A 14,919-nucleotide genomic window follows, 5' to 3' on the forward strand; every position below is an offset into this window, starting at 1 on the left:
GTTTGTAACCAATATAAGTCTCTGTGTTTACTTGATCGGGTTTGAGCGGCTTAGGACTGGTGGGTGAGAGAGATTTGCCCTGACTGTTGGCCAGGCAGAAAAACTCTAGCTACACTCTTCTTTTGGAAAAACTCCTACATTGCATTACATTAATTACATTACGTTAGTGATGCAGAATGAAAATAAAAGGAAAGGGGTTGCTATACGAGTAATTCAGTAAACCTCAACTCTGAAGTTAAAGTGGAAATGTGAGGGAAAAGCTCAAGCCAGAAGCCCAGAATTCATTTCTAAACAAACCCTAGAGGAAGCTAATCCTGTACTCATTCTGGCACTTAAGCCTGGGCAAAATTCTCAAGAGTACAGGAAGGTTCTATTACAGGTTGTTTTAGTAAACCTGGAAACCATGAATCAGTCTACCATTTGGTCCCTCCTTTTCCTGGTCTAAATCACCTAAATATGGACCATTTTATCCAAGCAAAGCCTCACTCTTTCTTGTTGTTTGTTTTGGGATCTTTTTTTTTTTTGAGACAGGGTTTCTCTGTGTAACCTTGGCTGTCCTGGAACTCACTCTGTAGATCAGGCTGGTCTCAGACTCACAGAGATCCCCCTGCCTCTGCCTCTAGAGTGCTAGGATCAAAGGCATGCTCTACCACCACCCAGAGTAAAGTCTCTTTTTATATAAAGTCCACTAAGGAAGCATGGTGATAATACTAAACATCATTATGTATTGTGATTTTTAAGTGGAATAATATGTGGAAAGCAACTGACATTTGGTTTGTTCTAGTGATTGTTCACACATTTATTTAATGATTTTGAAAATGTTAACAGCAGGAAAGAATTTTGAGGTCACTTAAAACTTATTTATATTTAAATTATTTGATAGAATTCTCTACAAATTTGACCCTAAGCACATTGTAAAGCAGGTTGAGATATCGTCTTGCTAAGGTGGGTGTTCTGAGTGGTGTCTTCGGCAATGCTGAAATTTCAACCTCATTACTTGCTTCTTATGTTTTTGTTTGTCTTCACTGCCCTATGTTGCAGATTGAACTTTTTAAAAACGTTTCTCTGCTTGTCACATTTTAAATGTCAACAGGCTAGTATTCATATAATTGGCTTCTCCCTTCTCTTTCTTTTCAATTTATTATACCCTCCCTTAACATGAGAACATTTCTTTTTCTCTGGACAGTAAGAAACAAAACACAACAAAAACCTTTCAAGACAATTAACCATTCAGCTTTGTTCAGAAACATCTGTCTCTGTGTCTTGCGCAATCTTCCTCTAAGACAAGACTTTGGTAGTAAATTTAATTTCAATCAATTGTCAGTTATATTATGCTTGCGATAAAATGCAAGATATTTTGTGATTGTTTTTCATTCTGATGTCTTTGAGATTAGCAAATCTGTGTAAATGGGTGAAGTAAACAGTTTTGCTGCTCAGAGTGAATGTGAGGCAATATTATATTTGCTTCTTTTACAACCATATTTTATATTCCAAATATGATTGAGTGTTTTTAAAAATGTACATCTTGAACACCCTTGTAAGACAGGTATGTTTTTTAAATCTCCGAGGTTCTGGCATCTTAGGGGCTATGTGTTGTTAATGGAGTGATTTGGGAACTTTTTCCTAGACTATCAAAGCCCCAGTTGATTCTGCTTCAGCAATGTGATACATGGTGAGTTTCAGAAGTTAGGGAAGGGGTCCAAGGGTTGCCAGCTAGTTTGGCTTGCTTTCTTGCTTTAGGTTGAAGAGGTAGAAAGAGGACCAAGCAGTAAATTTATCTGACACTTTGAAGGTGGCCAAGAACCTGAGACTAGAGGTGACCTGGGCCTAGAGGAAAGGCAAATTTACTCTTCTGCTAAGGGAACTTAGCAGTAAAATGACTCCTGATAACCATCTGCTGTGCCTAGAGATCCAGTGCTTGCTCAGCTTCAGCCATCATCAGAGAAGCCTCCTCTTGCAGTAGATGGGAACTAACACAGAGACCCACACTTGGACAATGTGCTGAAAGTGAGAGACGTCAGAGCACTCAGGCCTACATGGGACGTCTTCATCAATCCCCTCTCCTCAAGGCTCAGCGAACTATGCAGGGCCTGCACAGGTTCAAGCTGGAATGGGGTCCTAGTGCTGAGAGGGGAAATGGACACTGGCTCCCATCCTTAACCAGGAAGCTATCTCCAATTGACAACTGTCTACAAAGCAAAGCATTAGTTTCCCCCAATGGAGTTTCACTAGGTATATAAATCATCCTTAAGTGTAGGCCCCAGGCCCTAGACCAGCTGTAGATGAACAACACAAAACAAATTTCATGGTATTTTTGGAGACTTTTTGTCGAATATTGCTTTGTTTGGACAGTTTTGTATCACTGGTCTTTTGCTTGTCTTATTATAGCTTCTGATTTTGTGTTTTTATGGGTCTTGTTTGTGTGATTGTGTGTGTGTGGATGTGTGTGTCTTTCTGTGTGTATGCCTTTTGAGCTTTTTCTTTGTTTTGTTTTTATTGTGGTTTGCCTTTTTTGTGTGTTTGTTAGCCTGTGTTTGTTTTCTAAACTGAGAAAGAAAGGGTGTGGAGTTAGGTGGGTGGGAAGTTGGCAGGAGTTAGGGGGAAGAAAACCACAATCAGATATATTATATGAAAAATTATTTTAATAAATATATAGAGCGAAATAAAAATTCAAAACAGAAGAATCTGGAGAGTAAGTAAAACAAGAAAATTTTAGGACCTGCTTTCTTTGTAGATGGCCAGTGGTAACTATGTTAAAATAAGAGATAATTAACTGAGACACTTACTCCCATCCCAGAAGCACAACTGGAGGTGCCTACAGATGTTCCCACAAAGAACAGCTTCTTGCTAAGCTTTCACCATCCACAGCCTGCATTAGTGATGTGTACTTAGCCACCTCGAGGACTCCTGGGGCTGCACACTCTGTGTGTCTAGAATTATGCCCATTAAGATCAGGTAGAGAACTTTTCTGGAATCTTCCCTATCTTTGTCAAATGGAAGGGCCTGTGAACCAAAGAGGGTCTGAGGACAGGTGAGTGTGACGAAAGAGAGCTCTGTGAAACTGAAACCTCGTTCTCATGGTGAAGGAACAACGGAGAAGGCCAGCTCTGTGAGATCTAGGATAGGTTAAGCAATGATGCTGAATGAGTTGAAGAGTATGGCACAAGTGTCTTGGCTTTGGTGAAGACTCCAAAGCCAAGTAGATGGCATGAAAATGGTAAGAACTCAAGCAGAAGTTATCATGTGAAGAGATATGAAGCCCTGAGGAAGCCAAGGCTCAAACAAGCATTTTATAAGATCTTGCTTGCCTTAGCCACCAACTTAGTTGGGCACTGTAGCACACTCCTTTAATCCCAGAACTTGAAAGGCTGGTGGATCTCTGTGAATGTAAAGCCAGAGTTCCAGGCCAGCCAGGGTTACAAAGTGAGACCCTATTTAGAAAAAGGAAAAAAGGACCAACTCAACTCTGCAGTAAGTGCGTTAAGCCCACCTGCTCACCTGTCATGTTTCTAAAGCCTTAACACTGACCCATGGGGGCCATGCTGCCAGGAACACTGACCTTTAAAAACATGCTATGTGGAACCCTTATCACATAAATGACAGCACCCAGCTGGATTAAATTTCACAGTAATTAAATAGAGTTGTTTAGAAAGTTCACATTCATGCCTAACCGGTTTCTTCAATTATTGATTCAAATAATTAATTATCACAAATATTTGAGTTTGAGGGTGAAGAAGCTGACTTTAAGAACTGTGTTAATTAGCTTTATGCATTACTACAACGAGGCAGCTGACTTTATATAAGTGAAATTTTTCTTTAATCAGCACAGTTTTGGAGCTTCAAAATCTAGAACTGGGAAGCCCTAAGTTAGCCGACTGTCGAGAGTTGTGGATAGCAGCACATTATACTGTGCAGGGAAGGAGCTTCCTCCACCAAACAAGAAATCGGAGTGAGACAGGGCTTCCATAATCCCCTCTGGAGAATGACCCCGATGAGCTAAGCATCTCCCACGAGGCTCCATCCCACACATCTGCTACCTTCCCAAAGTGCCACCCTGTAGACCTTCCATCACAATGGGCCGCTGGTGGGCACTCAATCACATCAAACCATAGCAAGAATTGATCTTTTTACATCTAGCTTGTATTGGTGTTGAAAACCACAATGGCATCCCTCACATCTAGTTTGTACTTGTTGGAACAACTGACATAATCATGCAAACTCTTCCATCTAGTCTCTTCTTAGCAAGCTATTGCATGGAAGTTGATTAATTTTGACCAAATTTGTTTCTAAACATTAAGGGACACAGTTTGAATTTTGAGCTATAGATCCACCTGCCATCTTGAAATATTTTTCACTAGGCTTTATTGGTTCTGGTTTTCATTTTAAATAAAAAAAAAAACCCAGAAAAACAAATAACAGTATGATAAGAGATCCAATCATCCCTTTTAAAGTAAGTTAAGGTTATTTATTAGACAATACATTTTTATGGCAGTTCTGATTCTTTTTTAATGGTCAGGACAGATAACTCTTGAGGTAGGTGTTAAATATATGAATGTTAAGAAGAGCAAATGACATTCACCCAAACCACTAGAATTCCAGAAAATCTAAATAAATGTGGTTTTTATTACATGTGTGTGTTTCTCTTGTTTCTTCAAAGGAGAGATGGTAGAATTATTTATATTTCTTGTCAAGTGATTTAAGTTAGTGTCTATGAATCAAACATCAACATCACATTTACTTATTGTCGATAGAATTTTCTTCATCTTTCTCCTCTACAATAAGGCTTCTGATTATTTTAAAATGTTTTTATTATTATATATTAATCATACATAATGACACTCACATGCATACATAATATATTTTGTTCACATTCACCCTGTTGCCTTCTCTTGTCCCCTTCTTTTTGCAGACACTCTCCTTCATCCTCTTCCTCTTCCCACCTATCCTCCATCGACCTTTATGTCTTTTTAGTGACCCACTGAGTTTCATCAGGGTTTTTCACAAGAATGTAGGTGGGAGTTCGTTGACAGGATCATGTACATACACCTTATCAGTAGCTACACCACTAAAGAAAATGCCTCTCCCTCTCCACCTACCAGTAGCTTCTTCTAAATTCACAGAAAGGAGTAGGACTCAATGAGCCTCTTCTTTTATGACAGGGTGTCCACAGGCCCAAGTTTGTGGAGATTTATGAAGATAATCACAGCTGCTATGAGGTCAAGAGTGCTACAACCATGTCTTTCCCTGGGTGTTACCTTTCCACATCGATCCCCATACCCATTCCTCTAGTTCAGTGGTTCTTAACCTTCCTAATGCTGTGACCCTTTAATACAGTTCCTCATGTGGTGGTGACCCCCACAACCATAAAATTATTTTCGTTGCTAGTTCTTATCTGTAATTTTGCTAACATTATGAATCTTAATGTAAATATCTGATATGCAGGATATCTGATATCAGACACCTGTTGGGGTCATGATTCACAAATCGAGAATCGCTGCTCTAGTTCTTGTGTGCTTCCTGACACTTCTGTGATATTTCCAGAGCCTTGGAATGTTATAGATATCCTATTTATGTCTGACAACTCAGCAGTCATTTACTCTCTGTCCCTTGACCAGTTGTGAGTCTCAGCAGTCACCGCTGAGGAAGAAGCTTCTCTTACCACAGCTTGCAACAGCACTATCATTATTTAGAATTTGACCATCACATCATGTTCACCTATCAGAATACTAATAGCAGCTTCTCTACTAGAGTCTGTGCCCTCCCAAGGCATGGACTTTCAACCAGTTTACAGCACCAGATGAGAATCCTCTTCCTGTGGGGCAGGCATCAAATCCAATTAAAAGAAAATGGTTGGTTACTCCAATAACAGCCTCGCCATTATTGCATCACTGGGCTCATTTTACCTGGCCAGTCAGTATTGTGTCCCCAGCTAAGTAAGACTAGTGAGATAACAATTCTCCTGCAGCAGCCTACATAATTCCTTTTGTCACTAAGGAGGGCTAGCCAGCAGGTTGGAAGCTCTCATTTCAGTTTTAGCTTGGTTTCTCTGTGTTCTGAAACTAAGCCATGTGATGTCTTGAGCAATAAAGTGTTACCAACAGCTGTAGCAATCGTCTGTGTTGTTTTGTGGGACCTAAGGGACCTGCTTAGCCAACAAACAGGGAGGTATCCCATCCCTGCTACTGAGATTTTTCTTTAATAACCTATGGTTTCTGGAACCATTATTTACCCATCCACATGGGATAACTGCATTCAAACTCTTTTTTAAAAAAGAGTTCTGGGTTTAGGTTTTTAGTTTAGTTTTTAAGTTTTAGTTTATGAAGCATCAGATTTTTTTATGACTTTTTCATATACTGTTAATTTTGGATGGCTTTATCCCTTCTCATTCTAAGTATATAATATATTAAGACACCATAATTGTGATTTCTATCAGTGAATCTGGCCATTAGGTCCTTGAGATAAAATATCCATAAATAGTAAAGCAGTCATCCTTTCCTCTGTTCTATTTGAGACACTTAAATCCTGTTACTTCAGACTCAGTTAAATTCAATTAGTTTTGGCAGTGGAGGGCAATGAATTAAAACTCACATATTATTCCAATCACTAACTGAGATGGCTTTCCATCTTTTTTTTTCACAGAAGTAAATATCAATGAATTAGAAAAATAAGTACTCTTAGGAAAAACTGAGCCTGGGTTCACATGGAATATCAATATCTATGTTCCAGACCTAAAAATCTTTCATTAAGGGTTTTATCCCTTAATAAAGTTAAGTTGGGTTTAACTGGAGATAAACCTGGTGGTTGTAAGTGTACCCTCATTATTTGAATGTTGAGACATTGCTTTCTGAATGTATATAGCAAGAAGTCAAACAATCTAGTCAATCAATGAGCTAATGAAATAAAGAGATAATTCTCAAAAGATGAAATACAAATGGGTAATAAATGTGAAAAAATGTGGAACCTCACTAACCATCAAAGAAATGAAAATCCACACTCCATTGGAATTCCATCTCACACCAGTCGGAATGGCTGTCATAGAGAAGAAATGACAACATATGTTGGTAAGGCAGAAGAGAGCTCTTTTCCTGATAGTGGGAATATAAACTAGTCACCATGGAAACCAGTCACTATGAAAATCACCGTGAAGGTTGCTTACAGAAGAACACTACCATATACCGCTATTAGATGCTTACCCAAAAGACTCCAGTCAACATTTCATAGAGATAAATACCAATATTTATTGCAAAACTATTCACACTGGCTGAGTTATGGAACCAGCCCATCAGCAGAAGAAGGAATACAGAAACTGTGTTTTGTACATATGATGGATTTTTCTAGCCATAAACAGGAATGAAGTTTTGTCATATGCAAGAAAATGAATACAACTTGAGATTTAACCATATTAGGTGAATTATGCCAGTCCCAGAAAGACAAATGTCACATGGTCCCATTTGTGGATCCCAGATTTCATGTACAGAGGGCATGAAAGTAGAGGTGAGAGTGTCCAGGGAGACAAAGGGAGCTAACAGGAAGACAGAAGGGCAAGCAAGCGGAGGTACGGGGGTATGGGGGCAATACACTTAAAGTGCATTATATATTACCATGAAAATGGCCTGATGTAACAGTATAATTAAAAAAACAAAGGCAATAGAAACAAATATTAAATAAATACATTCACATGGTTTTATGCTCTGTAGGTGCATGTAGGTGCTTGAGTCTGGAGTTAAAATGACTTGTGGCTTCTTTTGGAAGAAAGACTAAACATCCCCCAATAATTCAAATGCAGGGCATTATTATTGTCTATCTGCTCTGCTGTAGTGAACCTAACCTAGATGTTCTCCTAAAAGTTCACTCTAATAACAAAAGGCCTTCGAAGCTGTGTGAGAGTGGCCAATGAGTAGGCAGCTGAGTGAATGGGGCCATGTTGTATGCAAATGTGTGACACAAAGGGCCGGGTTGAAACAGAGTTCTGGAAAATGTATTTCAGAGACTCTTAACGCCACATGAGTGTTTCCATTTAATGTCTGCCTTATTTCAATCATTTTGAGTGAGGAGCCTGGATCTGCAAACCATGAGCAACTCCAAGTCCTGCTCATTCAGAGCTGGAAGATGTAGACTTCGGGGCAGTTTTTGAAGGGAGGCTGTTGCCTAACATAGGGAATGTCCCTGTGCCTGGTCCCTGCAGCAGCTGTCCTCAGGCGAGCCCGGCCAAATACATTTGGCAGGTGTTGTTTCCAGGCTTCTGGAACCACCTAAAGCAAAGCCTGGGTACCAAATCACAGAAGAATGGACTGAAATTGGAAACATGCATTTTTGTCATCACTGTCCAATACAATTCAAAGCAGTAAAAAATGCACGTTTATTGCAAGTAAGTTGAAATTAGAAAAGTCATGTTCACTCCAGAACTGAAGCAATTTTCATGGCTTGAATCAAACACTACAGAGCATCAATCCAGCTGGAAATTGACTAATCGCTCACTAGGAGGATCAGGAAAGTAGGACAGATGAATCAGTAGTTTTGTTGATGTGATAGAAATCCTAAAAATCCCAATAGTCACTGTCATCATCATCATCATCAGCAGCAGCTCTATAAAACAAAAACTAATGTTCTTAGGAAAACAATTCAAAACGTAGGAATAGACAAGATTTTTTTTTCTGAAAAGGAAGAATAAAACCAACAGTGGACAAATGAGATCGTACAAAATTAAGAAGCTCTGCGCATCAAAGGAAGCCATCAGCAGATGAACGAAGAGTCTACAGAATGGGTGAAATCCAGCAGTGACACTTCAGAGGTGTATTAATATCTAGAATGTATAAATAACTCCAAACATGAAAACCCCGAAGACCCCACAGTCAACAAATACACTAATGAACTTACCTGGAAGGTCTCTCAATCACAAATGGCGAATAAATCTGTTTAGAAGTGTTCTATATCCTTAGCCACAGGGGAAATGCAAATTGAAACTACTTTGAGATTCCATCTTGCCACAATCCAAATTAAAACAAATGCTGGCAAGGATGTGGAAAGGGGGGCGTTGTTCCCGGCTGGTCAAAGTGTAGACTGGTGCAGCTGCTGTGGAAATCAGTGTAGAGGCTTCTCAGAAACCAAACGGAATTACCATAGTGCCCCGCTAGGGCAGGTCAACTCTAGATCCTGTCTCGGAAATACTTGCACATCCATGCTCCTTTAAAGGAACTGGAAATGAAACCAGCCTCAAGGCCCTTCTGATGAATGGATAATAAAAATGCAGGACATACAAACAATGCAATTTTATTCAAAAACAACAAAGAAAACTGAAATCATGCAATTCTCAGGAAAATGGATGGGAGTGAAAAGTGTTATATTAAGTGAAGTAAGGTAGGCCCAGAAAGGTAAATGCTGCATGTTCTTTCTCATATGTGGATCCTAGCTTTTAATTGTTACATATGTGTGTTGGTGGGGAGTAATTGTGGATAGAGGTCAGGAGTCTAGAAAGGGACCAGGAAAGGGTTACAAAGGTTTGAAAGGAGAGGGGGTGGGAGGGTGAAAGAACATATGTGGCATGCCCTGAAAGGGAAAGGAGACTACTATGTGTAAGAGTATAGTGTGGAGTGGGAAAGCTAAGTTCGTACTCACATGGGGATCCTAACCATATGTATATATCTCCACATATCCATGTGATTATATGTGTGTTTATATACATCTGTATATAACCAATATACATGTGGGTACAATATAACATGTAGAAAGGAGAGCAATAAAGGGTAAATATTAGGTGATGAGGAAGGATTGAACACAAGTAATAAATACCCCAATAATGAAAGAGGATATAAAGCTAATTGTTTTTCTAGTTTTCTGTCATGATTTTTCCATTTTTATTTCTTTAATGGTGGATTAGTGCACAAAAATGTATTTGATAATGAAAGTGTAAAATCCAGTGTGAAGTTCCATGGCTTCGGAATGGCTATTTTAACTATATAAAAGGTCATTGAGGTGTATAGACTTTGGGTCTGGTTAATGTTGGTGTGTGATTTTTTTTTTGTTTGTAAGTTCTTTATAATAAAGTTTTAATTAAAAAATTGTTTAAAGTTTGCTATTATCAATTATTTGTGGGGCTAGGGAGACCCAAGACCTTTGGGGTTTTTTTGGCCATGTTTTGTGAAACACATGCATGACTTCAGTCTAACTGAGTGGTTTTTTTTAGACCATGCTTTTGCCACCCCAGAGCAATAGACGGTTTAGGCACAGCATAAACATAGTATCGTTCCCAGCTTGAAACCTGACTGACTTACAGGCACATCTTAAGGTGGTGGAAGGTGACAAGAAGGAGTTACACATTTGCTTGGCAAACAGAGAAGGGAGTGTGGAAGTAAGACTTTATTTCGGTGGTCACTTGTCCTGTTAACTAATGATAGCAGGCACTCTATCCACCACACGTGCTTACCGGTAGTGAGGCACATTTCAGTTAAAATCTTCGCCACGTGCCTGTAAGACAGAGACTGGCTCTCATTTTACAGATGAGTTCAAGCCACCTGTGTGGGGCCAACCATCACCTGAAACAAACCTGTCTCCTAAACCCCTCAACTGTCCAAAATAAAGGTCGAAGTCTTCTTTCGAAGTTCAGTTTCCTGTTGAGACGCAACATAATGCGTTTCGTTTATTTGTAATACAGGCCTGGCACCAGAGCAAGTCCTCAGCCAGGGTCTCTCCCTGTCCTCCGAATCATAATGACTTGGATGCCCTCTAGTTCTGCCTCTGTGCACTGTGACTGTTGCTTTTCAATTCCTGCTGCTGATACTAATTCTAATAATGATAACCGTGGCTGCACAGAGCTGGCTTCTGGGACTATTTCCCTCTCTGTCTAAGGGGAGAGAGGAACCACTGAACAGGAGTCTCATAAGGAGTTAAGTAGGGGCAAGTTTGACAGCTGATTTCAGTGACAGTCACTTGTTAGTTCCGGATGCCCTTTGTCCACATGGAGATTACAGAAGCCACGTGAGAGGCCACTTGCAAGAGCCTTTCTGTCACTCCGTGTAAACACACACCAGATGTGTCTCTCACATACGCTGTCCCAGGGCCACAGTTCCTCTGGACAGGAAGTAGGCCGGCTGTGTTCACTTTACACCAGAGCCCAATGTCTGCACACCGCTGGACTGGAGCCACTGTGACCCTTAGCACCACGTGGACCCGAGACTAGATTTAATGGAAACTCACCACTCAGAGTGAAACTGAGCATAAATGTGTGGTACTTTAATAACATACTAATTGTTGTGCCTATGCAAATAAAAAGGAACTACTCGAAACAAATCCCAGAAGCACTCACATTTGTCTTAGTTCCTTCCTTAATGCGAGTGGTTGTGTCTCAGTTACCTATGACCACACCACAAACCCCAGGGACCCCTTAGGTTGTTGCTTTCGGAGTCTGTAGTGACTGGTGGCTCCTGTCCTGGTTTCACTTGGGTCACTATCTAACTGAACCCAGCAGGCTGGAGGCCAGCCTCAGCCAGCACGGTTATGTCTCTCTCACACATGGTATTTTTACTACAGACTTCCCGGCAGCGTGGCAGTCTTGGGGCCACCTTCTAACTGAGCTGCAAGGCTCTGGTGCCTGACCTGAAGGTGGTACAGTGTCACTTTCACAGTATTCTGTTGGATAGAGCAGGTCACAAGCCCAGTGCTAATCCAAGAGGAAAACAGACTCCACCCCTCAAGGGGAGGGAGGGACTGCATGTGAGCAGCAGGTGAGTCCATGCATGGGACACTTCTTCCTGATATGAATTGCGAAACAGGCAGTCTGAGCTGAAGGGTGCACTACTTGTGAGGTCAGTGTTAGACTTTCCGTTGAAGGTGAGATCTGCCTTTCAAAAACCATTTGGTGCAATTAGAAGGCCAATTCTCCAGCTCTTCCTGCATTAAGTGTTTTGACTGTTCTGCTTGTGTCAGATACAAATCTTTGGTGAGCTCAGGAAGCTTGTAAGAAATTACTGTGTATGTGTTGGGAAATGGTCAATATAGATTCATTCGTCATTTATGGCCATGTGCATGGATTCACGTGTAGGTATCTATGTACACATCTCACTGAAGAACATTAAGCCTTTCTAAAGAAAGGTTAATAATATGCTATTACCTTTGGAGTTAACTTTTTCCCCCTACTGGTGCTAATACCAATCAGACAGACATATTCTGTATTTTTAAAAACTCAGAAACTTAATTTTTTCCTTATGGAAGAGCTTCTTTTGTGCTTTCCACATACACCCTCTATTAAGAAGTTGTAAACCCAGTGGAATGCAAAAATAAAAGTGTTTGATAGCAAAACACACATGTAGACATCTGCAGACATCTATCTTCTGGAAGTTTGGCTTCACACAATCCTGACCATTGAGAGGAAGTCAGAGATGAAGCTAGAAGGCATGCAACTTGAGTACATGTGGGATTTAGTTCTTGACAAGCACAAGCTGAACAGCAGTGATGCATCCCTCATTCACTTATCCGGAAAACGCTGATCACACTTTCACTGAGTTAAGTCTACTCAAGGTGGCTGTAAAAAGAAACCCTCTAGAACAGAAGGTATTTCTCCAGTTGATTAGATTCTAAAAAGATGAAACCGAGTAAAGAAATGATGTGGGGGGTGAGGGGATAACAGCGGAGTGGAGACTGATGGGGACGAAGCAGAAAAGGAACTATGGGGCTGAGAAGTGAAGTGAGACCAAGACCAAGATAAAAGAGTGTCTACACAGTGTTGTGAGAAGTAAGACAGTTGGTTCAAATTCTAATCTGAAAACTCAGGGAAGCTGAAGTCAGCCTGTTGGAGATGTGGACGTATCTGAGCTGTGGGAAGGAGATGCAAAAGTTCGAGCTTGAGAAGGAGTAGGAAAGAAAAGGGAGCCAGGAAACAGAAAACTCTTCTGCAGATACTTGGCTGACACCCGAGGCTGAGGAACAGGAGGGTTTAAAGGAAGCAGTCGTTGATGGGAGAGAACCCAGTGATTGGTCATATGACTGCACACTTGGGGTTATAGGACTTCTAGTACTGTGGAAAAACTGCTAGTAGGAAAAGAAAGGGGGGTTTTCTGGAACAATAGTAGTTGGGAAGGATAGATTTCTTCCAGATTTAAAGTTTATGTTATTACATTTTAAAGCTTGTGCTGGAAATACATAGTTCCCCATTTTATTTATATTATACTATAATAGTGTTACATACATCTCAAAACATACATACGATACAGCCATCGCAGCATAGACATTGTACAAATAGAAGGTGCACTATTTTCTCCTTTCAGATGCTTTTGCACACATGTCCATCTCACTGTGGGGTCCTTACACTTAAGCGCCATCACTGATGTTACCAAAAGTCCCTGGAAGGAAAGAGCCTCTTCTTTCAGGCTTGACTAACAATTTCCTTACTGTATTAACTTCCACCTAGGAAATGTCTTGACTGCATTATCTTCATAAAGAATCATGACTCTAAATGATCTAGGCAAAAGATGTAATTCATCACAGTTTTTCAATTGTTCTTACAAGTTACTTTTGTTACATGTAATATCACAGGCAAACAAAACAAATAAACAAATAACCACCAACCAACTAAGCAACCAAACACCAACAAAGCCACTCTCAGACAGGAGAACAGCCATATTTCAATTTTATTTTAGGTTGGATCATGTTTTAAATCATGCATTCTTCTTGTGACTTCCTCTAAATCCATGATTGAAGGACTAAAGTGTACCTCTCATCATCACACACAATTAGACCCTTGTGTATGTGTGTATGTGTGTGTGTGTGTTGCATGTGTGTGTGTTGCATCAGTGTGTGGTCTGTATGTATATATGTTCCCATGTTTGGGCACACATAAATGTGTGCACATGCACGTATAGGCAAGACATTGACATATAGTGTCTTCTTCACCCACTATTTACCTTTTATATTGAGTCAAGTTCTCTCACTTGAGACCAGAACTCACTCGCCCTAACAGTTTAGCAGCTTACTCCAATGACCCCTGTGATCTCTACTTCCTGAGGCCTAGCACTGCAGACAGGGCCACGCTTACCTGGCACTTGTGTGGGTAATGGGGTCCCAAAGTCCAGTTCTCACCCTCATCCAGCAAGTGCTTATCCAGTGAGTCATCTCTCCAAGCCCCATTAGAATCTTTTAGCATATGATAAAAGATTCAAAACTAAGCTGAACATGATCAGACATGTGTAATCCCAGAGTTCAGGAGGCTGAGGGAGGAGTGTCCATGTCCATGTGAGGCTGGCTTGGTTTACATAGTGAGACACTGTCTTAAAAAATAAAACTTTCCTACAAAATAAAAAGAAGAAAGTGAAAATTGTTTTCTAATTTTTCTTTCTGGTTCTATGTAATGCGTGGCACTTGGCTACTAAGCATTTTCTCTGGATCACCTAGTAAAGAGTTTAAGGGGTAGTTAGATTATGAAATTTTTCTAAAATACAGTGTTCTCTGTCTGGAGGATGTTTTGCTGATTCTGAGGTTGTCATCCATGACACAGAGACATATTTCTGTGAATGGCTCACATAAGCAAACAGTGATGCAGGGCAAACCCCCATGAAGGTCTATAAGGCAGCTAGGGAAATCCTTCCCACAGTCCCAGTGGGATCCCAGCTGTAAGTTACTAGCTCTAGTGATGTAAAACTGTCACTCAGGCAGGAGCAGGGTGCTTGCTCATCGTGTCCTTTTCCTTTCTCAGAGAAGCAGCAGGTTTTTAGATGAGTCTTTCCAGGGCCGGGGGCGGCATCCTGCTCCACATTTCCACTCGAGGGCCAGCCTTCTCCTGACGGCTGGGGCTGTAGGTTCCTTGAGTTGCCCTTTTGCTGGAGGAGATAAGGGAAGCCACAACCACAAGCAAGAGGATGAATAACAGGGCCAAGGTCCCTGAGCCAAGGGCGGTGAAAATGCCCACGAACCAGTCATCAGCCAGCTGCA

The 14,919-nt window shown here is 40.7% G+C and overlaps 1 protein-coding gene across 3 annotated transcripts in view; it reads right to left on the reverse strand.

Annotated features, from left to right (window-relative positions):
- Positions 1 to 7,710: 7,710 nt before the first annotated feature.
- Crb1 (crumbs cell polarity complex component 1) overlaps positions 7,711 to 14,919 on the reverse strand; it is a 185,045-nt gene continuing 177,836 nt past the window's right edge. For all 3 annotated transcript variants that reach the window (XM_052737099.1, XM_052737098.1, XM_052737097.1), the window contains one exon: positions 7,711 to 14,914. In XM_052737099.1, coding sequence (XP_052593059.1) covers positions 14,699 to 14,914 — 216 coding nt within the window. In that variant the 3' untranslated portion in view covers positions 7,711 to 14,698. The remainder of the gene's footprint in view (positions 14,915 to 14,919) is intronic.

Source organism: Peromyscus californicus, unplaced genomic scaffold, assembly GCF_007827085.1.
Source record: "Peromyscus californicus insignis strain IS unplaced genomic scaffold, ASM782708v3 Scaffold_14__1_contigs__length_90479793_seg_2, whole genome shotgun sequence".
Taxonomy (NCBI): Eukaryota; Metazoa; Chordata; class Mammalia; order Rodentia; family Cricetidae; genus Peromyscus; species Peromyscus californicus.